The sequence below is a fragment of the Pezoporus wallicus genome, unplaced genomic scaffold (genome assembly GCF_028554395.1).
Source record: "Pezoporus wallicus isolate ANWC-B61680 ecotype Strahan unplaced genomic scaffold, APGP_CSIRO_Pwel_v1 contig_8793, whole genome shotgun sequence".
In the NCBI taxonomy this organism is placed as follows: domain Eukaryota; kingdom Metazoa; phylum Chordata; class Aves; order Psittaciformes; family Psittacidae; genus Pezoporus; species Pezoporus wallicus.
The window spans coordinates 64,339-86,250 of NW_026635334.1; the positions used below are offsets into that span (position 1 = coordinate 64,339).

At 42.1% G+C, this 21,912-nt stretch overlaps 2 protein-coding genes and 1 long non-coding RNA gene across 4 annotated transcripts; 1 reads left to right on the forward strand and 2 right to left on the reverse strand.

The window, feature by feature from the left end:
- Positions 1-351: 351 nt before the first annotated feature.
- Positions 352-1,641, reverse strand: LOC130604767 (uncharacterized). Its single transcript, XR_008973518.1, has 2 exons — positions 1,343-1,641; positions 352-985 (listed from the first exon to the last, which is right to left on the reverse strand). It is a non-coding gene; the product is annotated as an uncharacterized LOC130604767 (long non-coding RNA).
- A 1,110-nt stretch (positions 1,642-2,751) lies between these two features.
- On the forward strand, positions 2,752-16,113 carry UBE2I (ubiquitin conjugating enzyme E2 I). 2 transcript variants are annotated; one of them, XM_057419679.1, is made up of 7 exons: positions 2,752-2,912; positions 6,822-6,900; positions 7,149-7,232; positions 9,901-9,973; positions 11,510-11,619; positions 11,786-11,865; positions 15,439-16,113. In XM_057419679.1, the coding sequence occupies exons 2-7, from the start codon at positions 6,835-6,837 to the stop codon at positions 15,500-15,502; spliced, it is 477 nt and encodes a 158-aa protein (XP_057275662.1). In that variant the 5' UTR covers positions 2,752-2,912; positions 6,822-6,834; the 3' UTR covers positions 15,503-16,113. The 2 variants fall into 2 exon arrangements, with proteins under 2 accessions (XP_057275662.1, XP_057275655.1); XM_057419672.1 differs by having other exon boundaries at positions 2,775-2,912; positions 6,825-6,900.
- Positions 16,114-17,900: 1,787 nt separating this feature from the next.
- Positions 17,901-21,895, reverse strand: TSR3 (TSR3 ribosome maturation factor). The gene is made up of 6 exons (XM_057419541.1): positions 21,784-21,895; positions 21,462-21,666; positions 20,500-20,693; positions 19,720-19,893; positions 18,146-18,209; positions 17,901-18,073 (listed from the first exon to the last, which is right to left on the reverse strand). The coding sequence occupies exons 1-6, from the start codon at positions 21,893-21,895 to the stop codon at positions 17,959-17,961; spliced, it is 864 nt and encodes a 287-aa protein (XP_057275524.1). The 3' UTR covers positions 17,901-17,958.
- Between the last annotated feature and the right edge of the window lie 17 nt (positions 21,896-21,912).

Here is a 21,912-nt window from a genome sequence, read left to right on the forward strand (position 1 = left end):
ATATAATCAATTTTAAATGCAAAGCACATTCTAGTATTTCCTTATACATTCCGCAGCTTTGGTAAGATGGTGTCATTTTACTAAAATGATTCAAATTGCATTTGAATTTTACTAAAATAAGTATTAACATCTCTAATCGAAGTTAACAACATGTGCATCTGTTTTTATCAGACTGTCCTACTAAAAGTATTTGCACTTTACAGTCAACCAGCACTACTTTAAATCCAAATTCTTACTATACATACCTGTTGCTTCAAGTGTTTTCATCAGTTAGCAAAAGTGAGAGCATGTGTACCCTCAACCAGAAACCAGTTAATAAAGAGGACATAAACAAGTAAGCCACTAACATTCTGTTTGTATCTTTTATAACATCCAGAGTTTACTTGGAGTCAGCTTCCCTTTCAGTGGGAAGTTTCACTTAAGAAAGATGAAAATGACCATGCAAATTCACCTTTCACTGTGCTGAAGTCTTGCCTGACAGTCAGAAATGCATAGTCTGTATTTATGTGATGTTCCCCAAGTCTGGAATCTGCACAATCACATGAGATAAATCCTGTAAAGCAGTGTGTTAACAGCTTCCCCTAAAACTCATTGCTTTTGGTAATGTCACTGGAATCACTGGGAGAAGTATACAGGGGAGTACATGTTTGTCCTGGTTCTACTATGGGCATTTGCTACTGGCAAAAGATTTCTTGGCTAGAGTGATATTTAGTCTGATTTGGCATAGCCACTATAGCACTTTAACAATCCCTGCTGAAAGTTTCTATTCCAAATTAGCGCAAAGACGCCACCAGACATTCAAAATAGATTTTCACCAAGTAACATCCTAGTGAGATAGCATCCAGTGACTGTTCAATGAATCAGCCTGCAGCTGGTGTTCTCATGAAGATCTTTGAAGCTCCCCTGTTTCCCCAAGTAATTTGTGATTTCTGGGATGCTTTCTGTACACATAGCTGCTGTCTTCCATCTCTTCTCCAGCACGTAACTAGTTAAAACGAATAAAGAAATTAAGACAGATGCTGCCATAGGTGTGCATGCATTAGGAAAAGAGAAAGCTGGACAGGAGTCCACAGGCAGACAGGTATCCATTCTACATCCTTGTGATACATTATTGGCTAAAGCACAAATGTGAACAGGAACTGTTCATTCCAAGAGAACATAATTACTTTTAAATAATCTACAGAGAGAAGTTAAACGAGGACTTAATGAGAATAGGGCAAGTGGCCCAAGGGTTTGATTTGTTTCCATGAAAGTGCAATCATTGCTTTCATTCTTAAGCTTTTCTGTGATATGCCACTTTTCATATTTCTCACTGCAATAGGAAGATGCTGAAACCACCCACCTTCAAGGGAGGAATTCGAGCCTAAGGCCAGCCCTCACCAGTGGAGGTGAATCCAAAGTCATTTTCAACTCTTTCTCTGCACTTGGCAGATGTGCGATTCCGGGGACAAACTCAAGACCCATCCTGGAATGAGAGTTTTTGTTGATGAGCTATTACAAAAAGGTCTGTGAAAGCTTTGGAAGCAGTTCGTCCTTTTCCATCTCTGCTGGCAATAAGATGTTTTATATCATTAGCTAGTCAACATGGATTTGACGTTTAAACAAAGATCTTGTTATGTCAAGCAATATCCATTGCTTTGTCAGCTTAAGCCAGAAAGAATACTCACCTTCTGCATCCCTTCTGTAGGATACAAAACCAAAATAAATATAAACAAGAATATGAATTGTTCAGAGGGAAAAAAAGCCTGAAAGGAGCTTGTCCCCTTGGCTAAAAGCAGGAATGGCAACAATTGTAACACCCACTGTCTAACTTGCCTTTAAAGCCCCAAGTGATGAAGATCCCATACCCATGCTCTCCCCGTTAGGCAATCTACTGTTCTGGTATCTTTGCCAGCAGAAGGATTCTACATTGTATTGGAAGTGGTGATACAAAAAGCAAAAAGGAAATAAAAATTTAAATGGGAGTTTTAAAAGTGAAATAGAACAAAATCCAAACTAAACATCCAGCAGTGCCTAGATTCATTCTGCCAGCCTTAGGTGCCAGTTGTGACTGATCCCCAGTTGCCTGCCTGGGGTTATGAAGAACCAGAATTCCTCCAGTAGGTATTTAAATGTGCCCAAGATAATCTCAGCTGGTGCCCGCTCACTAGGAGGGATGTTGGGCAACAAGGTTCCTAAGAAGATGAACCATTTTGAACTTTAACGCTGCATAGAACCCAGCTCAATAAACCACTGCAAGGCATGGCCAAGAGCAGGTTTCAGCACTTAAATTGCTTCTGTTTCATTAAAATCAGAAAAACAGATGAGAACAGAACGTGACTCACACCACTGAAGAGTCATTCCTAAAACCCGAATAGAAACACCCCCACCCCCCAAAACCCAACGGGAAACAAGAAATTGCGAGCAGGAGGCGCTCAGATCCGCTGCTCACGTCTCGGCAGCATAAAGGCTGCACCACGGGAAACCGCGGCTGCTCCCCCGGAATCGCGCTAGGGCACTCCGAGGGACCGGGGCGGGTCAGAGCGCGGGGAACTCGCGGCGCCCGAGGTAAAACTTTGCTCGGTCTGCCGGCGGGGGCTGGGGGGGAAGCGGCGAGGCTGGGCAGAGCCCGGCTGCGTTCTTTCCCGCTCTCCCTGCTCAGGCATTATTATGGTCACCTCTGGGTCCTGCGCAGCGAGGATGCGTAAAGCGTGGTGGACGGGTCGGGCTTAGGGTCATACCGCGCCGGCGCAGTAGTACGGACGGGTCGGGTTGAGGGACACGCGGTACGGCCGCGCTCCGCGCCGAGGAGGGAGGGAGGGAGGGAGGGAAACTCCGGACCAGAGACAAAGGGGGGGAGCCGAGTCGGGAACATCCGGGTCATTCGCTGCCGCTTCAATCCGGGACACGCGCGAGTGCTACGGCAGATCACGGTGAGGCCTGGTCGGGCGCGGGGCCTGGGACGGTGGGGCCTGGAGCGGTTCGTAGGTGGCCCCATGGCCTGAGTGAAGGGGACGTGGGCTGGCGCTCGCTGCCTGTGTCGCGAAGGGACGGGCGGCTGCGGGGCATGCGGGCCTGGTGGCTTCTGCTGCGGCCGTGCGACGGGGCCTGCCAGCGCACTGCTGCCCGCCTGAGGCGGGCTCTGCGTCTCCCGCGGCCCGCCCCCGGAGGCCTCCGTCGCCGCGGGCCGAGCTCTCTGGGAAGGTCTGCGTACCACCGGGTCTGCGCGGAGCGGCCCCCGCCCCAACGAGTACACGCCCAGGAGCGAGCGGGCGGACGCCGGGGTGCCCTGTGTAGGCCTCGGACGTTGGCCGTGGCCTCTTCGCAGCGGCCCTCTGCGGAGGCAGGCAGGGCTCGGCCCCGCCGCGGGAACCCCCCGCACCGAGACGTATGGCTGTGCCGTTCCTATTGTTGTTCTGCGACTCGGGTAGCCGTTTGGCTGGTACCGCCTCTGTCTTTTCATGCCGCAGACAGGAAGAGACTTTCAGTCCAGAGTTAGAGCGCTCTGATTAAATGTCAGACCTTGGTATTCTCCACTCTTGGGAAAATAAAGTTTGCCTCGTTTTGGGGCAGACTACTCCAGTTGATTTTTTTTTTTTTTAATTTCCCCTCCCCGTGTCAGTATTTAATCTCCAAAGTAAAAATGTGAGGCTAGGAACGTTAACGATTTTTTCCCCCTCGCTGTTCGGAATTAATAAGAGCTATTGAAAGTTTTTGAGGCTTAAAAAGCACATCGTTGGTGTGTTTAGAGACTTGTCATGGGTCAGAATTATGGGTGTGATAGCTGTTCCTGTGGAACGGGAATGCTTCTTTGCAAGACTTACCTTTTGTGTGTGGAAGTAGGTTCCCCTGTCCCCTGCCCCCCGGAAGGTATAGATGGGTAAGATGATGTCCAAGCGAACGTAGTTTATTCCTATGAGTGTGTTGGTTTGGTTTTGTTCTTTCCAAAATAGCTGGTAGTAACAGCAGCAGAGTTGAGCTACTGAGTGAATTTGGAAGTTTGTGTTAATTTTCTAATGAATTCATAGCATTAAAAGGGATGTTGCTACCTCTTAAAGCTGGGCTGTGTCAAGGAGGGATTAAAACCAAACAAAATGTGAAGACTGGTCTGTTAGGCCTGTGTAAGGTAGGCTTGGTATAGTTCCTCCAGTGCAAAAGTTTGTGTTCCTCCCAGTGACATAGCACATAATTACCTTGGGAATTCGATAGCAGTAAATTTTTAAGGTGAAGAAAACGAATTTGATGTGATTCAAAGAAAAACAAGAAACCAAAAACCCCCAAACCAACACAACTAAACCCTAAGAACTGGGGGGGGGGGGGGGGGGAGAGATGTTATTTGTTTGTGTCATGGTGGCATGTGCTGTGCTTATGCATTTGCTTTTAAATTGTAACTATATCAGGTTAATTGAGATTTCTTGCATTTGTTGAGGTATTTCAGAAGCTTACAAAAGCTAAAGTTCATGTACAGATATTTGGGCATGCTCCTATTCCAAAGGAGAGACATGGAAAAAAAAAACAAACAAATCACGTAAATTACTAAAGAAGTTAAAAGTAGCAGTGAGAATATCATATCTTCAGCTTTAATACTCAGTTCCTGTTCCTTCATAATGTCTGAAACCAAAATACATACCGAGGTGGTCAGTCTCTGTCCTATTTCAAGCTCCAGGAGAACTAAAGTTAAATTCTTCTATTGAAGAGCTGCTAGAGAGTATGTACTAGCCATTTGTTAATGGATTGATTTGCTTGTGAGGGGATGCTTACCTAACAGGAATTTAATTTTTGAAGTGGGCTTTCAGTTGTTTTTGTCTCTAATCTGTTGTTGTTAGTAGTTTGTAGTGATGTTTTAGATGTTTGTCTGCCCTTGTCAGGGTAACCAAAATCTGTGGAGACCATATACATGAAGCCCATTGTCTCATACGCACTGAAATTTTGGATGTATCCTGTCAGTGTTTAACCAAGACAAATGTCCCAAAACTTGAAAAGGTATTCATAGAACATGGGGGGGGGGGGAAGGAAGTTTAATTTACTAGGATAGAGTGTGGTGCATGAGCAGCTGCAAAGCAAGTGGGACACCTTCACCCCCTACCCGTGAAGTGGTTATTGATTGGTGATGCTCTGCAGGACACAGGTTGTTTATGTGCTCTGAGAAGTTGGCGTTCCCCCTTAGGTGCACGTCATTAATTGGCTGTTGGCCACAGGAAGTACAATTCACGTATTGGAAAGTGTCCTGTAAGGCGTGTCTTGGCAGCAGAGGCAGCTGAGTTATTGAACTATGGGAATGACATTGGAGTGGTTTATAAGCAGAAAGAGGCCCTCAGATTGTTAGGGGCAGGTTTGTGTTCGTGCAGGGAACCACCAGGTGGAAGCACCACTAAAATTCTGATGTGTGTTCAGTAGTTCATTGACATTTGTTAATGCGCATGGGCTCACAAAATCCTTAAAACTACTCCCTATATAATTTGCTTAAGGGAGAGGTCTTTTTGTTCTGGTGGTATCTTTTCAGTGACTCCACATCTGCATGTCAACAGGCTAAAATCTTAAGCGGTATGTACATGCATGGAATAGGTTAGTGCTTGGTTAATCTTTTAAGCATGAGCATCATGTTAGATGATGTGTGAGATTTTTAAAATAAGGATCTTTGTGAGCTACAGTTCATATGGTTCTAGTAATAGACTGCAATATTTTTACAGGTAATTACATGGTAATAGAACGTGAGCTTTGCTTAATTACTGGTGAGTGCTTAAATGTTTATTTTAATGGAGTGGTAACACTCATTAATTCTGTGAGTTTGTTTGGTGGAAGAATGCTACTCTCCTGGCTGTCATAAAGGCTTGCTCTCTATGTGTGGAGTTGAGAATAAATTGACCTGACTTCTCCAGCTGCCAATTATCAGCTCTTATTTAAAATGGGTGGAAGAGCAGTAGGGAGGAGGATTAAAAATCTTAGCTGGAGTTTGTTTTGGCCATGTGGCTAGTGAAACCCTAGGTTTAGATACAGTTGGATAGTGAAAAATAAACTCTTACTGTTCTGGGTGAATGGAGAATCCTCTGGGAATTTGAAGGGACCACTCTTGCAGCCATTGTGGCTAGAACTGTTCTTGTGTCATCTGTAGCAGTAATCTAAGCTGTATGTGTTTCTTCTATAGTCTGAGTCACCAAGTAAGACATGCTTGGCTGTTAGTAAGGCATTGGAAGTGTAGAAAGATCATTCAGTTTATACTGGAGTTTAAAACCTGCTTTGTAGAATGAGTGAGCCAGTGGCTGTTCCTGAGTGCTCTTCTGTATTGCTGTCTACAAGTTCTGTAGTGGCATGGCTGTGAAACTGAGATGATCTTGTTAATTGCTGTGTCTTTATTGCTTTTGTGTAGAATACTGGCTTTCAACAGGAATTTTCAGTCTAAAAATAACATGCATTGTTCCCTCTGTTTGCCAGAGACAGGAGCAATACAGGTGTTTGCCTGCAGAAGACAGCTGAACTTTCTGTGGTGTAGGAAGGAGATAGGTGTTTATCAGTTGTGCAAGTAGGATGTCTGAATGATTTTCTCATTACTGATAGTGTTTCTGTTGCCAAGCTACTGTTGAAGTAGTCTCTAAGATGTGACTCAGATACAAAACACAAGGTGGGGATAGTATTTTGTAGGTCAAGACCGGTAACTAAGAGGTTGCTGATGTAGGAAACTTGATGTTATTCTTGATTTTAACTTCTGCAGGATGTGCAGAAATGCGCGTCTTGGAAACACACGTTGAAACTCCTGAAGTGAGCAGGGCTTACAGACAGATGGTACAGTGTGTTGTTTACACTATAAGGAAAAGTTTATACTAAAAGCAATTATTTTCTTTTAGAAGGACTGTGAATATGTCTGGCATAGCTCTTAGCAGACTGGCACAGGAGAGAAAAGCCTGGAGAAAAGATCATCCGTTTGTAAGTATGAGAACTGTGAAATTTCTGACTCTGCAGTTGGTTTGGAGTTCTGATGAAGATTTTTTTCATTTTCTACCCTGATGTGATTTTTTCCTATATTGCTTTTTTTCTTTTTTATTTAATAAAAAAACCCCACATTTAAAGCTATGTAGTGCAAAAAGAAATAACTGTAAAGATAAAATATGTCATGAAGTATTCCAAGTACATCTTCCAAAATCCTCACCCGTTGGCTTTTTGCCTTACTTCAGGGATTTGTAGCGGTACCCACGAAAAATCCAGATGGCACAATGAATCTAATGAACTGGGAATGTGCTATTCCAGGAAAGAAAGGGGTAAGACTCATCCACTTGCATTCTGCCAAAACAAGATTATCCCTCCTCATAGCTAGTTATGTACTTTATCATGATGTCACTTTTAAATACCTATATAATATCTTCATGCTAGTGCTTTAAAGTGTTATAAACCACAAAGTGGAGCAAACAAGATCCTTAAAGTCAACATCTTGCATCCTAGGAAATGCATCACACCAGGAAAAGGTTAGTTTTGCTCACGTGATTCCTGATATTTTAAAAATTGGGGTTTTCACTTGAGTAAAAATGCTGTCTCTAACAAGAAGCAGTGTGCCCTGTTTGTCTCTACCAGACCAGCCAGAGGCTCTCTGTTGCCTCTCTGGAGGCGTGCTGTAGTGCACCTGCTTCCCCTGAGACACATGAGTAGTTGAAACCACCAAAATGATTTCTTGTCAGTCAGATCAAAAATTGAAGTTGTGTTAGTCCTGGGATATCTTCGTTCACTTTTTTTTTACAGCAAATCACTTGTTAACTACCCAGAATCTGACTCCAAGAACATCTGTAACCTGTCCAGTTACACAACACAATCTTGCTGTCATGCTATTATCTTAGTAAGGCTTTTGAGTATCTGCTGTCTTTCATCTGTAAGGTATGTTGCTCTGTGAGAAAGACAATAAAAGCTTGATTGACTGTCTGGTGTTCTACTTGAAGAAACTATTAAAAGCTATTTGTCTTCCCCTGTGACTGAAAGCAAACAGAATGCGAAAAGTTCATCGTACCAAAAGGCTCCTCTCTTCTAAATGGGCAAGTTTGTTTCCTCTGGGAAATACGAGAGAATAAATATTTCTAGTTGTTAACAACTGACTACAGCTGTTCAGAACAAGTTCTTCAAATATAAAATAGCAAGTGAAATGAAACTTACTTGCTTTCTAAACCATGGTTATTTTGGTATTCATAGCACATTTTCTTCCTATTCCAGTTTGAGAATTTGCACAATGAATACCAATGACAGTGGAGTGCTTGGGGGGGGGTGGGGTGTGTTTGTTTGCTCTTTGTTTGTTTACTTTTTTTTTTTCTTCTGCTAAAAATGTATATAACAATGGTAGAAAAGAGTTGGGGATGTCCTCCTAAGGTGGCCTTCAAACATAGCTGGCTGCTCCTGAGGATAGGATTTGATTTTTACTCAGGTTCACTTTAAAGAATTAACACTTATTTTCATTGCAGTGTTTCCATAGCAAGGGCAAGTTAGAGAAGGGGTCTGAATTTTACATACGCAATAAACTTTTCACTGTTTCTACACTTACCAGAGATCCGCTTGTCAGAAGATAGGCTTTTTTTTCCTTATTTCCAACTAAGATGACAAGGAAATATATTTTTGAGACACCCTTTTTGTCCTTTGTGGGATGCTTTTTCTAGATTATGTGAACTTTTTGAATAGTGCTGTCTTATTTTGTCTGTAGCACGGGAACTGCTCTTATCAGTGCTCTTCGCAGTTTCTGATGGGGATAAAAAGCTTCTGTAACCCAAAAAGATGGAATCTGTGAAACTACTTGCTACCAAGTGCAGACAGGGTTAGTTTAGGCTAGTGAACCTCGTACTACATGTAGTGGTACTACAGTGCTGTCTAAAGTTTTTGTTCATTTGTGGGTTTTAGCCACGTTCTCATGAGGCAAAATAGAAGCCATTTACATCCACGTGCTTAAGGGGTGTATCCATATCCTATCTTCTCAAACTTATTTTAAGTGGCGGTATAATTCCACCTTCCTCAGTGAACGTGTATCATCTTGCATGATTTAAGCCCAGCCAGTAGCTCATTTCCTGCCTTCCCAGGTGGGATGGGCAGGAGAATCAGAAAAATATAAAACCTGTGGGTTGAGATAAGAACAGTTTCATAAATGAAATTAAGTAAAATCTAAGGATAATAGAAGTAATACCAACAATAACAATACTGACAATAATAGTAGTAGGGAACAACAACAAAGAAAAGGAGAAAATTTAGAAAACCAGCAGTGCTGCACAGTGCAGTTGCTCAGCAGCCTGACCAGGGCCGTGATCGGTCCCTTCCAGGTAACTCACCTCAGATTCTATCCCCAGCATGACATGCTGTGGTATGGAATATCTCTTTGGCTAATTTTGGTCAGGTGTCCTGTCTCTGCTTCCTCCCAGCTTTTTGTGCCCCTTCTCACTGCAGAGCATGAGAGACTGAAAAATTCTTGATCAGTGTAAGCTCTACTGAGCAACAACTAAACCATCATTGTTGTGTTATCAACATTATTCTCATATTAAAGCCAAAACCACCACCAGGACCAGCCACTAGGCACCCTCTCAGCTACTGGGGAGAAAATTAACTCCAATACAGCTGAAACCAGACACATGTAAAACTTCAGAATTATTCTGTTCATCTGTGTACTATGAAAATTTTACTTGTTTATGGAATTGTCACCAGTGATCCTGGCTCTGCTGAAGACTCAGCAGCAGCTACTAGCTGTAATGAAGTGGAAAAGCAGCGTTTTAATTCTTCAGCTTGTTGTATAGGTAGGATAACTTGTCTCAGCCTAGACAGCATGCTACAGTGTAGGACAGCTATTTCCTGCTGTATAGCAAAAAGATGTCTTGCACTTTGTCTGAGAAATTATATTCCTGATGAGCTTTTTTCCAGAAGTTTGACTTCTCTTTGGTGTAATCTAAACTCTACCGTAACTCCTTATAGACACCATGGGAAGGAGGCTTATTTAAATTACGGATGCTTTTCAAGGATGACTACCCTTCTTCACCCCCAAAATGTAAGTAAAATGACTAAACCCCACAGGTTTGTTGGAACAATGTTAAACTAGTCCACTAAGTTCTATGAATGGTAATTACTTTCTTACAGATATCTTCTATTTAACAGAAAGTTTCTTTTTTCTTTTTCCCCACCCATCACTTTGCATTTAGAAAGTTGTGATGAAATAACTTAACGGCTCAGTGTAACAAAATTGTGATGGGAGGTTAATTACTGTGTGTCTTTCCTCAAAGTCTGACAAAAGCAGCACTTGAGGTGTTCACTACTTGATCAGTACTGTTTGGAAACTGGCAGGTAGGCATTGTTAGACTAAAGCCGTTTGTGTGTTCTTAATGTTAAGTTGGTCTTCTAAGCCAAGAACTCAGAAGGCAAGAACTTAGAAAAAATATTAAATAGAAAAAATTTCGTCAACTTTTAACCTTTTCATCAACTTGCTCTAAAATATGGATCTGTTCTTTTTCTGACACTATGTGCAACAGATATCTTCAGGTTTGAGGCATTTGAGTTTTTTGAGTTTGCTTTATCCCATCTCAAAAGTACTTACTTTAGAAATCTGAAAGTATTTATTGCCTTGCCTAGTTTTTGTTTCTCAAATTGGCTTCCATGTCAAATCAATGACAGTGAATACAGATGGCTCCTTTGACAGTGGTTCATTTCTCATTTCATTTTAGTGTTTCAGCTGTATTGGTTGTCCTGGCAACTCCTTTTGTTACCACCTAAATACACAAGGAAACATGTTTTAACTAGAAAATATTTAACGTTAATATCTTGAGAAACACCAACTAGCCCATCGTGCAAGTGTTAAATAAACTGCCATGCCTTAAGATAGGATGTATATGTGACTGGTAAGACTTCATACCAATGCAGCTTCTGAGTTCCTACTGAACTTCACAAGTAAATCTTGCTTATGAGCTGCTCAGTGATGTCAGATGAATTAGAAAACTGTATTAACATGTAGATATTTCATAGTGGCTGTTGCATTTAAATCCTGTAAACATTAGAGAAATGGCAGAATATAGATTGAGTGGCAGAAGAAGAGTTGCACAAGCCTAATTCTTCAGTGAGTCAGCCTTGCAAGTTGAATTTGGTTCCTCTTGTTTATACATTAAGGAAACGTGAAACTGAAAAAAATGCTAGGAGCTCAAGTCATCTTTGTGTAGAACTTGCAGTATTTTAAAGTGAGAAGAGATAAGCAAAGGGCATTCCGTTCTCCGTGAGGCTGTAAAGACAGGATTGGTTAAAAAGGTCTTTATCATAAAGCTACTGTAGACTATTTTGGTAGTTTCCATTCCTAACCCAGAAGATTAAAGGTCACAACAGTGTTACATTGCTTGGGCTGATACCACAGGTGTGATGAAGTTACTGCTTTAGGTGCAGGCTGAGCCAAGAAGAAAACCAATATTAATAGCACCAGAAATCTCTGTGGGTTTTTTTGGGGGTAGGGGTGTCTTTGCCCATTGCTCTCCTGCCCTATATAAACCAGCTCGCTGATCTTGGTCTTAGTGCTGCATGCAAGTAATTCTCTCTTCCTCATCAGGTAAATTTGAACCACCATTATTCCACCCAAACGTGTATCCTTCAGGCACAGTGTGTCTCTCCATCTTAGAGGAGGATAAGGACTGGAGGCCAGCAATCACAATTAAACAGGTCATTATTTGTACTTAGACATATATTTAGCCCTTTTATTTGCTTTGCTTGCTTATCTGATGTAAGATATTCACTGTTTCTACAGTTGAGTTCTAAGGGTTTTTTTTTTGTTGAATGTCTCTTAGTAATATCCATGCCTATGTTACTTCTATTCCTTCTGCCACAGATCTTGTTAGGAATACAAGAACTTCTAAATGAACCAAATATTCAAGACCCAGCTCAAGCAGAGGCTTACACAATTTACTGGTAAGTATCTTTGCTTATCAGCTTGAAAGCTTTCATATTGCCTACAGCTGTCTGTTACTTACAGTATAACATGCTAATATTTTTAGGAATGATGAGGGGAATTTTCTTTGCGACTTATTCTGTGGAGATGCCTGGTTTGTGCTAAACTTGAACAAAATGGTAACTTCATGGTTAATAAGCTAGTGGGGCTTTTAATAGCATTGCAACAGCAATGACGTGTGAAGACTCCTTCAGTTAGACCATGATTTTCATCATGGTTCTAGCCAAACACAGAAACCTTTCCCCTAAAGGCTGAGTAGTAGTGATGAGACATAATTATGAGACCAGTGATAGAGGAGACTGAATTAGGTGATAAGTCCTGTTCATCAGTGTAGTAGTAACTTTTGTCCAGTAATGGGTACCTATAAGGGTAAGGGAGAGCTGCTGTGGTTGCTGTAGGAAATATGTGGCATTTTGTGAAAACTAGATATTCCAAAAGAATAGGTTAAGAAGTACAAAAAGCTCATAGCTTCAGCAGAGCGAAGCTTGCACTGGTGATATGGCAGTGATCATCTGGGAGCTAAAAAGGACCTTTTTTTTTTTTTTTTTTTTTCTTTTCTCACCATTAAAAATGGATCATTGGGGCTGATACAGAATCTCTGGGGGAGCAAAAGGCTTTAAACAAATGCTTTTGGCACTGACAGCTACTGAAATTATGACAAGATTGAAATCTGGAATTGCCATTCTGGACAGAAAAGAGGTGTCGGGAGAGAGCCAAGTTTGAAAAATGACATTTCATGAGACTTCATGTGCAGGCTATGTCAGAAATGTCTGCTATAGGATCCTAGTGAAAAGGAAACCTAGGGATGGGTAGCAAGTCCTGCGTTTAATTAAAAGCTTTGCTCAGTGTTAGTGAAGTATCAACTGAAGACTTGATGGGGACTGAGTGCACATGGAGGATAGTCAGGTGGCCACAGTTGTACCAGCGCTTCTAGGAGCCACTAATAAGGAGGCAGGGTCCCCTCCTGCCCCCTTTTTTTTTCTTAAAGCCACTTCTGAAGGAATATTAGGCAAAATAGTTTTCTACATGTATAGACAGTTCATGTGGGGTTTTTATCAGCTTCTACCTGCATATATATATATATATATATACACAAAACCAATCTGCTAGTCTTTCTAGCTTCTTCTTTATTGTGCTTCTAGAAAAACAAAAAACACTGAGAATAAATATTGCACATAAATTTTGCTACTTCAAATATGTATATATATAGTTTTCCATTTATCCTCTTCATGGCTTTTGGACATGCATAGTGTTTTAGGTGAGTTACTGTATTTCTGCAGTCTGAGAGTATGTCTCTTACTACATAGTGGGTAGAAGCAGCAAAACGGAGCAGGATTATATATGCGTCTGTAATTTGGCATTTGATAAATAGTGGGGAAGACACAGGACTGTTTTAAATAGATGTGGGCTGATGCCAGCCTTATTAAGTTCAGCCATGTCAAGTGCAGAGTCCTACACCTGGGTCAGAGCAATCCCAGGCACAGCTACAGGTTGGGCAGAGAAGAGATTCAGAGCAGCCCTGCAGAGGAGGATTTGGGGGTGTTGGTTGATGAGAAACCAAACATGAGCCGGCTTCAGTGTGCGCTCACAGCCCAGAAAGAAACCCTATCCTGGGCTGCATCAAAAGGAGTGTGACCAGCAGGTCGAAGGAGGTGATCCTGCCCCTTTGCTCTCGTGAGACCTCACCTGGAGTATTGTGTGCAGTTCTGGTGTCCTCGACAGAAAAAGGACATGGAACTGTTGGAACAAGTCCAGAGGAGGCCACGAGAATGGTCAGGGGCTGGAGCACCTCCCGTACGAAGACAGGCTGAGGAAGTTGGGGCTGTTCAGCCTGGAGAAGAGAAGCTGCGTGGAGACCTCAGAGCAGCCTTCCAGTATCTGAAGGGGGCCTATAGGGATGCTGGGGAGGGACTCTTCATTAGGGACTGTAGTGACAGGACAAGGGGTAACGGGTTAAAGGTTAAACAGAAGAAGTTTAGATTGGATGTAAGGAGGAAATTCTTTACTGTAAGGGTGGTGAGGCACTGGGATGGGTTGCCCTGGGAAGTTGTGAATGCTCCATCCCTGGCAGTGTTCAAGGCCAGGTTGGACAGAACCCTGGGAGACGTGGTTTAGTGTGAGATGTCCCTGCCCATGGCAGGGGAGTTGGAACTTCATGATCTTAAGGTCCTTTCCAACCCTAACTATTCTATGATTCTGTGGTTTTTAGACAAGTTGTGAGCTATACGAGAATAAGCTTTGCATTCAAATAAGAATACTTGTTCTCATTCTCAGGATAGCTTTGGTACTGTCACTCTAACTTCAGCACTCTGAATGTGCTGACCGCCTTGCTGTCCTGCAGGTGTGCAGTCTCGTACGGCTGGCATTCTTCTGTGTGGATTCTGAGGGTGTGAGGTCCAGCACCTGGGTTGTATTCCCATGTGACAACACAATAGAACTGTGAGAAAAATCTTAGAATAAGCTCTGTACGCCTGTTCCTGAGCAGCAGCCAGAGTGGTTTCAGCCTGGTCACTCCTAACTCTTCATTGGTGTAATCAGTTTGCTTCGTTTCTTCTTCTCCCCAGACCACTGACTTCCGAGGGGATACTGTGCTGCCTTTGTTTTTTTTTTCCTTTTACTGCAGGAAGCCTTCATACCTGCAGAGTTAAGTTCAGTTTTACTGCAGAGCTGTCTGCAAAAGCCACTCACTGTAAACTACTCTTGGTACAAGAGTGATGGTAACAAAGTTTTGTTTGGCTCTTCACTGACGCTTCTGACGGCCAATAATAAAAAATGTGGTGCTGAATGTAAATGGATGCTCTACTAAACTACTGCCATCCCTTGTTGGTCCAAGAATAGAAAACAATTTGCCCTTTTATGTACTGAGGCTGGGGCTTCATAACTGATCACAGTTCTGTAGATAGACTTGGGGAACTACAGTGGTTTTTCAGAACGTTGAGCTAACTTTTGGAATGGGAGGTCAGGATAAGCTTAACGCTGGGAGTTGGGGTCTTCAAAATGAAGGCTGAAACTACCATACTGTTACTATCGTCCCATTTCTTAAAGAGCACTTCCTCTCTCTCTCTCCAAAGCAGTAAAGATGGTGTTTTAAAATCATATGAAGTGTACCGTTAGTGAACTGCTCTCATCAGCTACTTTGTACTGTTAGGATACTGTTAATTATATTTGTTAATGACTTCAGGTCTTAACATGGGGAGCGGAAAACAAATGCTTAACATGTAGGGTAAAGCTGGCCTTGAGAAAGAGCAGGCACAGAACTTTTCATAGAGACTGGTGTGGTATGAATTCAAAGTACCTTCATTTGACAACAGATGGAGATTGGGAAGTAACTAGTTAAACAGTACTTCCCTCCAAAGGAAGTTATCAGAGTAATAGTCCAGAAAAAACTTTTAATATATTACATTGTTCAGTGAATTCCTATCTAATTGCCTTCAGCAATGACTTGGTTTCGTATTGAAAATAACTAGAATAATTGTAATATAGTCTCTTGATTTCTCAAGATACAATTACCCTTTCTCCTCTCTTCTATTCAGCCAAAACAGAGTGGAATATGAAAAGAGGGTTCGAGCACAAGCCAAGAAGTTTGCACCATCATAAGCATCTGTCATGCAGCATCATAAAAAGGAAGGGATTGGTTTGGCAAGAACTTGTTTACAAAACTTTTGCAAAATCTAATGTTGCTATGTACAATTAATATCCACTTAGGGGAGGGGGTTGTATGTGTGCCATTTTCCATATTCGCCACTTGTATACAGTTCTAAATTTGCTGAATTGCCCCCAGTTTTTTCATACAGGGTCTCTTCCTTCAGTCTTTTGTATTTTTGATTGTTATGTAAAACTTGCTTTTATTTTAATATTGATGTCAGTATTTCAACTGCTGTAAAATTACAAACTTTTATACTTCTATAAATTCACTAGTATCTCTAGTTCCTTTGCTCTCTGATGCAGGCATGCTTTAAAATGTTAGAACTATATTTAGCCTCTAGCTGGCTGTATGGAAAAAAAAAAAAAACCACCACAAAAACCATGCCCTCCACCCCCTTCCCTCACTGAATTTGGTTTTGTATCTTTGAGAAACTAGGCCGTTACTGCTTAAGAGCCTCCGAGATCCAAAGTCAGCCAGCATCCTTATTCTGCATCACTTCCTCTGTGTTTATATGGCATTCTGTCTGTGTTGCTGTTTAGAATAAATAAACTGTTTATATAAAGGGCTTTGTTTCATTTATCTTCATTAAAATGATTAAAAGATTGCCATTTAAATGGCTCTGAACACAATTGAGTGCAAGTCCTATTTTTAAGGCCTGTGATGCTGCGCTTACATTTTGCTTAGATGCTGCCCTCATTTGTTTTTCCTGCCTCCAACCCCAAAATGAATGCAGCCCCTCTTTGGGCCCTCAGTGCTAACTTTGAATGCAGAATTCTGATTAGCTAGAGACCAGTTGCTTACTGTGCATAATGAGATCAACATGCTGGTGTGATCACATTAACATAAAATAACACAAGCATTAGACTGATATGAACAGTAACAGAAAGAATGTCCAAGGAATGCAAGGGGACCTACAGCAACCGGGCATTTTAAATGGTACTTGTTTATCAGGAATACTTCTGTGCCTTCTTCCATATGTCAATGTATAGAGCTTTTAGGAAAAGGACATGCATAATGCAATTAAAGTTCCCTTCTGTAAAGGAAAAGTTAAATTATGTAAGTTATTTTCATGTATGTCAATCTGATGTGCCCTCCATTAAACTTTCACTGCTTTTTAATTGCATTTTTTTAGTCAAAATAATTCTGCAAAACGTGAAGTGTGAAAAGTTTTGTTCTGAGTTGTAGCTTCTTCACTGGTTTGTTTTGTTGGTTTGTTTTTTGTTAAAAAAAGGCTGCTGCTGGAGACTCAAATCATTCTGAGTGTGATTCAGGTCTGTTCTCAGGTCTATAGCTCAATTCCGCTTTGTCTGCATTTGATTACGTGATAGCTTTATGACATGGAAGCTTTTCCTAGATCACAGCAGGTAATACCCTCATGTTATTCTTAGTCCTTGGAAAACTGTGTAGGATTATTTCCTTGTCACAATACAGAAATCCTTATTTCAACAGCTGAGTCAGGAGAGACTTCATATGCTTGGGGTGGGAAAGTGAATAACTGGCCACAGCTGAAGGAAAAGTTTGACCATTAAATTAATTTACTTAGGCTTTTTTTTTTTTTTAAGGCAAATGGAATATTTGTACCACTAAAACTGTTGCTGTTCTCCTAATTCTGTCTCAAGTAGGCTTAGAATTGAATCTCTCTAGCAGAAGAGGGGTGAGAGATGAAAATCTTGCTGTGACTTGGAGAGCTTGTATATGTGAAGGTAACACTATAAACTGTCCTCAGTATTACCAATTCTACTCAAAAGTTGCTGAAGTTTAGGTTTAAATAAACTCCAGTAGGGTGCTGGCAACTCAAGAGCATTCCATTTTAATGTACAGAGAAGCCGTAAACAACATACAGTGTTTTGGCACTTTATATTCGGAACTGTACCACAAAATTTCAATTGCTAATAGCTGTACTTTTGCCTGCACACTGGCAGGTATATGGAAAAGTGAACCAAGATACTAGCCCTGATGAGAATCTGACTCGCAGCTTTAAGGAGCATGTAATTCTGCATGCATTTCAGAAATACATTTCAGCATGTACTTCTGACTTGGCAGTGTCACTTCCAACTAATGAGAATGCAGGCAGAGAGCGTTGCTGAACCTGTTACCTGAAATTTTGTGGCACAGTTCTGAATTCCCTGCACAATTAGCTACAACTTAAATAACCTAAAGCCTTTATGTGCACACATGGACCTATAAACCCATGTATAGCCAGAGAAGGCTGAAGGAAGGCATTTGCTAAGCACCAGGTTACAGGTGAACAGGCCACACTGTTAACTGTTCACAAGGAAATGTCTTTATAAAAGATGTTACAACTCTTAGGATTATTGGGGGTTTTTTTGTTTCTTTGTTGGGCTTCTGGTGGGGTTGGTTTGATGATGACTTCTTTTTACTTTTCAAGCAGTTGGTTTACTGGTGGTTATTGCAGCAAGTCTACTGTACCATGATCATCTGGGCTGCTGTCATCACTGCTTTCAGTGGCATCATCTGGAGTGCTCGTACTGTCCTCAGATTCTTCATTGCTTTGTGCTAGTCTGGAAACATTTTTCAGGATTATAAAAGCAAAGCAACTTAAAATAAGAAAAATGGTATTTAAATGTCATTACCCTGAGGAATTGAGCGGTCTGTTGGGATTACAAAATTCTTTCCCCGAGTCAACATCAAATGGATCTGTGAAAAGAAGGGGAAAAAAAAGCATGCATGGATGAAGGTGGCAAATGTTAAGGGTCTGCGCCCATTTCCTCATTTTCATTTTAAGAAATTACTGGCAGGGAGGGGAAGGCATAAGAAGTCTGTTTCAGCTTTCTGGTAAGTTTACCACTGTTCAGTCAGCAACCAGGGAAGGTGAGAAACAGCTACCAAGTCCTATCCCGTGTTGTTCCCCCCCCTTCTAGTCTTTTCACTCTTCCATGCCCTTTGTAGGCCCCACCCACCCGGAATTTGGTAGCTCTGTAGGGGGGTGATCAGGCTGCACACAGATTTGTAAGGGTTTTGGTAAGAAAACACAGATGTTCTCACAATGGTTTAGTTCCAAACCATTAGTTCCAAACTGGTTAGTTCACATCTACTGAGAACTGAAGTATAGCTATGCAGGTTTACCTCTTGCTGAGCAAGGGCAGGTCTAGATTTACTTTGGTTTAGAAAGCTGGGGAGGACTGGCACCTCAGAAAAGTGAAACAAAGCACAGTAGCTTTGATACCACTGTCCACCTGGTAAATGCATAGGATTGTGGGTGGAAGTGTGTTTTATTTGGTATAGTAATTCTGTCCCTTAAGAACTGTCTTTACTTTGATGTAACAGTAGTTAGGGTTCCACCAAACAAGGTAACAATTTCATCCAGCCTAGCACCTTATGGCAAAGAGATCAAAGTTCAGAGGAACTAAAAGCTGTCTACCATCTCCTTACAGTGTGATCCACTAGCCAGTTTTTATGGCACTTAACCACTGTGAAAGGAAAACATTAATTAGGAGCATCTCTCTTCATGTTGTTCTTCATCATTTTGATTGGCTTTTTTTGTCCTATCTAGACTGAGACCAAGCACTCACCTGTGAATATAATCTGAAATACTGGGATACAGGTAAGTTACTGGAAGAATTTGGGAATAAACTACTCTATTTATTTTCATTATTATCTCTTATTGGCTATTTTCATTATTTTATAGGTCTGATTTTAAATATATTGATTAGGGACTGTATACATACATATTTTCAAAGTCTGTCTTAGGTTTATGTTTAAGTAACTGGCTGTTGGACTGTATGCCTGTATTTCTCTTACAGTCCTCCTGAATTACTACTCTTTTTAGTCATACTCTGTTTTTAACACCTTTTAACATTGGATAAGATGAGGAAGCATCACATTTTCTTTTTACTCCTTAGTTCTCTAACATCCCTAATTTGATCACGGTGGCTGCTCCACAGCTCCCTGGGGGATAAGCTCCATATGCACTCAGTTGATTTGGTCATTTTCATCTTTTTGAGCTGGTGGGGAAAAAAAACAACAACAAAAAAAAAGCAAACTTGCTTATAGAAAGAACAGAGAGAGCACTCAGCATAAGGAGAGAATAACCAACACATCTCAGCAAAGCTCTGATCTTGACAATATTTGCATGAGATTAAAGGAAAAAAATTGCAAGAAAACTAGTTAGGAAAAGAGGGTGTGTTATGTGTCTGGTTTTTCTTACCTATTTCTTCCTCTTTTGTTTCTTGGACACTGGCTAAAAACTCCTTTTCAACTCTGAGCACTTCCTCCTGGCACTGACAGGCTGCATATCTTTCCAAGAGATTTTTGTTCAAGTCAGTAAATGCCTGACCCCACTTAAATTTCCTTAGAAGAATGGTGGCTAGGTCTGGGAATCCTAAAACAGAAAATAAACAATCAGTTTGCTTTTTCAGTGTGAGATTTCGTTCAGCTTACTAAGGTCAGCACACACCAACGTATCACCACATGACTGATTCAAGCTCTAGCTCCCGCAGTCCTTCAGTAAGACAGCAGTTGTGAATACAGTATTTTCAGAAGATAAGTCCTGTCAGGAAAGCTGTGATGACTCTGCAGAACATCACAAGAGGGACCAGTTAATTTTGTTCTTAATCAGAACCCAGCCTATTAGGAGCCAGTTGCTTCCTGTCATTAAGACAGAGGTGCCAAAGGATTCATGCTCTGTCTTCTCTGGCTTTTTAAAGAGTTTTTAGGTTTTTCTTAAATGAAGTGCCATCCTGACAAAACCAGGATTATCAGGTTATGTGTCCAGTTTCATGGCTGACACGAACTCCCCACAGATACCTCAATACTGCCAGATACAAGTACTTGGAAGAAAGCTAGACAATCTGATTCCAGACTCAACGTAAACAATGACCAGTGGGACAGCATTACAGTTTATTCTATTGCAGGTTATCTCTTCTTATTTATTAAGGATATAAGAATTGCTGGTAACATATTTCACATCGGATGCATTACAACCTACCGACAATGCAAAAGGCTGCAGCGAAAGCTTCCACGCAGGACAGTTTGCACGGCCGACCATAGTTCACAGGGTTTGCAGCCACCAAGTAAGGCAGCAGCCGTAGGTGACTTCCTCTCATTCTCTTAAAGGGAGTTTCTTCTAATTTGGCCCATGAGCAATCTATGACTGCAATTCCGCTCCGGGCAACGACATGCCTGCAAAACCAAACACTGCTGTATTTGAAAAATCACCATTACAGTATTGATAACTGAATGGGAGAATTACAGTTGCCACTTTACACTGACAAATCTGCATACCCCCCTTTTGTCAATCACAAGGTATATAGTTTACAATGATCTAAAATACAGATGCAGTGAGAGAGAATAATGACCTGCTTTTCCTTTGAAGATGCATGTGGTAAAAAAGGTTTATCCATACATTTCATACTGAAAGTGAAAAGTTCTGGGTTTAAAAACACGACAGGAGAGTGTGATTAATGGTAATGTTCCAACTCTTAGAAGTACACCAAAATTCAGATTTAAGTTTGCTGCCAGCGTCAGAAGCCTTGGCTTTTCTCCAAGTAAATACTTGGTTATAAAAATGCTGCAGGCATATTTGAAGAAAGTTCTCAGCATTTCCCCCAAATAAATTTTCCAGCTAACACACTGCATTGCCTACCTGAAGACCCTGGATATGAAATCGTAAAAGATCCAGTAGCTACAGGCCTGTGATTTTGCACAAATTAACCCACAAACCACATGCTTTGATTTCTCACCGGGATGTACAGATGCTTTTTTCACCTGATACCAGTTGTGTAAAAACGTTAACCTGATTTAATAAAGTGCCCCTATTTCTCATGTTTATGCATCAATGTAACGCAACGGGAAGGTCAAATTTATCCTGTGGCACAGTTCTGAGCCACGTGTGCCTGCGCGGGCCTCGCAAACGGGCAGCGAGGTCACCCAGGCCTCACCGGCACCCACCTGTCAGCCGGAGAGACGGGCTCGGTAGCCAGAGGGCTGAGGACGACGCCCGGGAATCTCTGGCTGAGGCGCAGGGTTCGGAGCAGCCCATTCCGCGCTAGTTTCCTCCCGGTGCATTTCTTTGGGTCGCAGTGCCCGAGCTCCCACATGGCAAGAGGGCACGGGAGCTTCGCCTCTGGGCCGCCCCCCCCGCCCTCCAGGCAAGCTGAAAACAGCAGCAGCGCGTTAGTTCTCAGCGGCCACGCCACGCGGCCCGGCCTGAGCAGGCTTCAGGGCAGGCCCCGCGGCCGCTCGGCCCACAGGCCCCGGCCCGCTCCCGCACCTCTCAGCGCAGCCTCCGCTTCCGCCGCGAAGGCTTCGAGGCTGCCAGCGCCGCGCCGTCTACCACGCCGAGAGGCAGCCCCTCGGCCCAGCTCCACGGCTCCGCGCTCCATGGCTCCGCGGCTGGGCG

Coding starts and splice junctions, on each gene's coding strand:
- UBE2I (XM_057419679.1), top strand. CDS start 6,835: ATGTCTGGCATAGCTCTTAGCAGACTGGCACAGGAGAGAAAAGCCTGG. Junction 6,901..7,148: donor GGAGAAAAGATCATCCGTTT/GTAAGTATGAGA, acceptor GCCTTACTTCAG/GGATTTGTAGCGGTACCCAC. Junction 9,974..11,509: donor CCCTTCTTCACCCCCAAAAT/GTAAGTAAAATG, acceptor CTTCCTCATCAG/GTAAATTTGAACCACCATTA.
- TSR3 (XM_057419541.1), bottom strand. CDS start 21,895: ATGGAGCGCGGAGCCGTGGAGCTGGGCCGAGGGGCTGCCTCTCGGCGT. Junction 21,667..21,783: donor AGCGGAGGCTGCGCTGAGAG/GTGCGGGAGCGG, acceptor TGCTGTTTTCAG/CTTGCCTGGAGGGCGGGGGG. Junction 18,210..19,719: donor AACAAAAGAGGAAGAAATAG/GTAAGAAAAACC, acceptor TTCTTTTCACAG/ATCCATTTGATGTTGACTCG.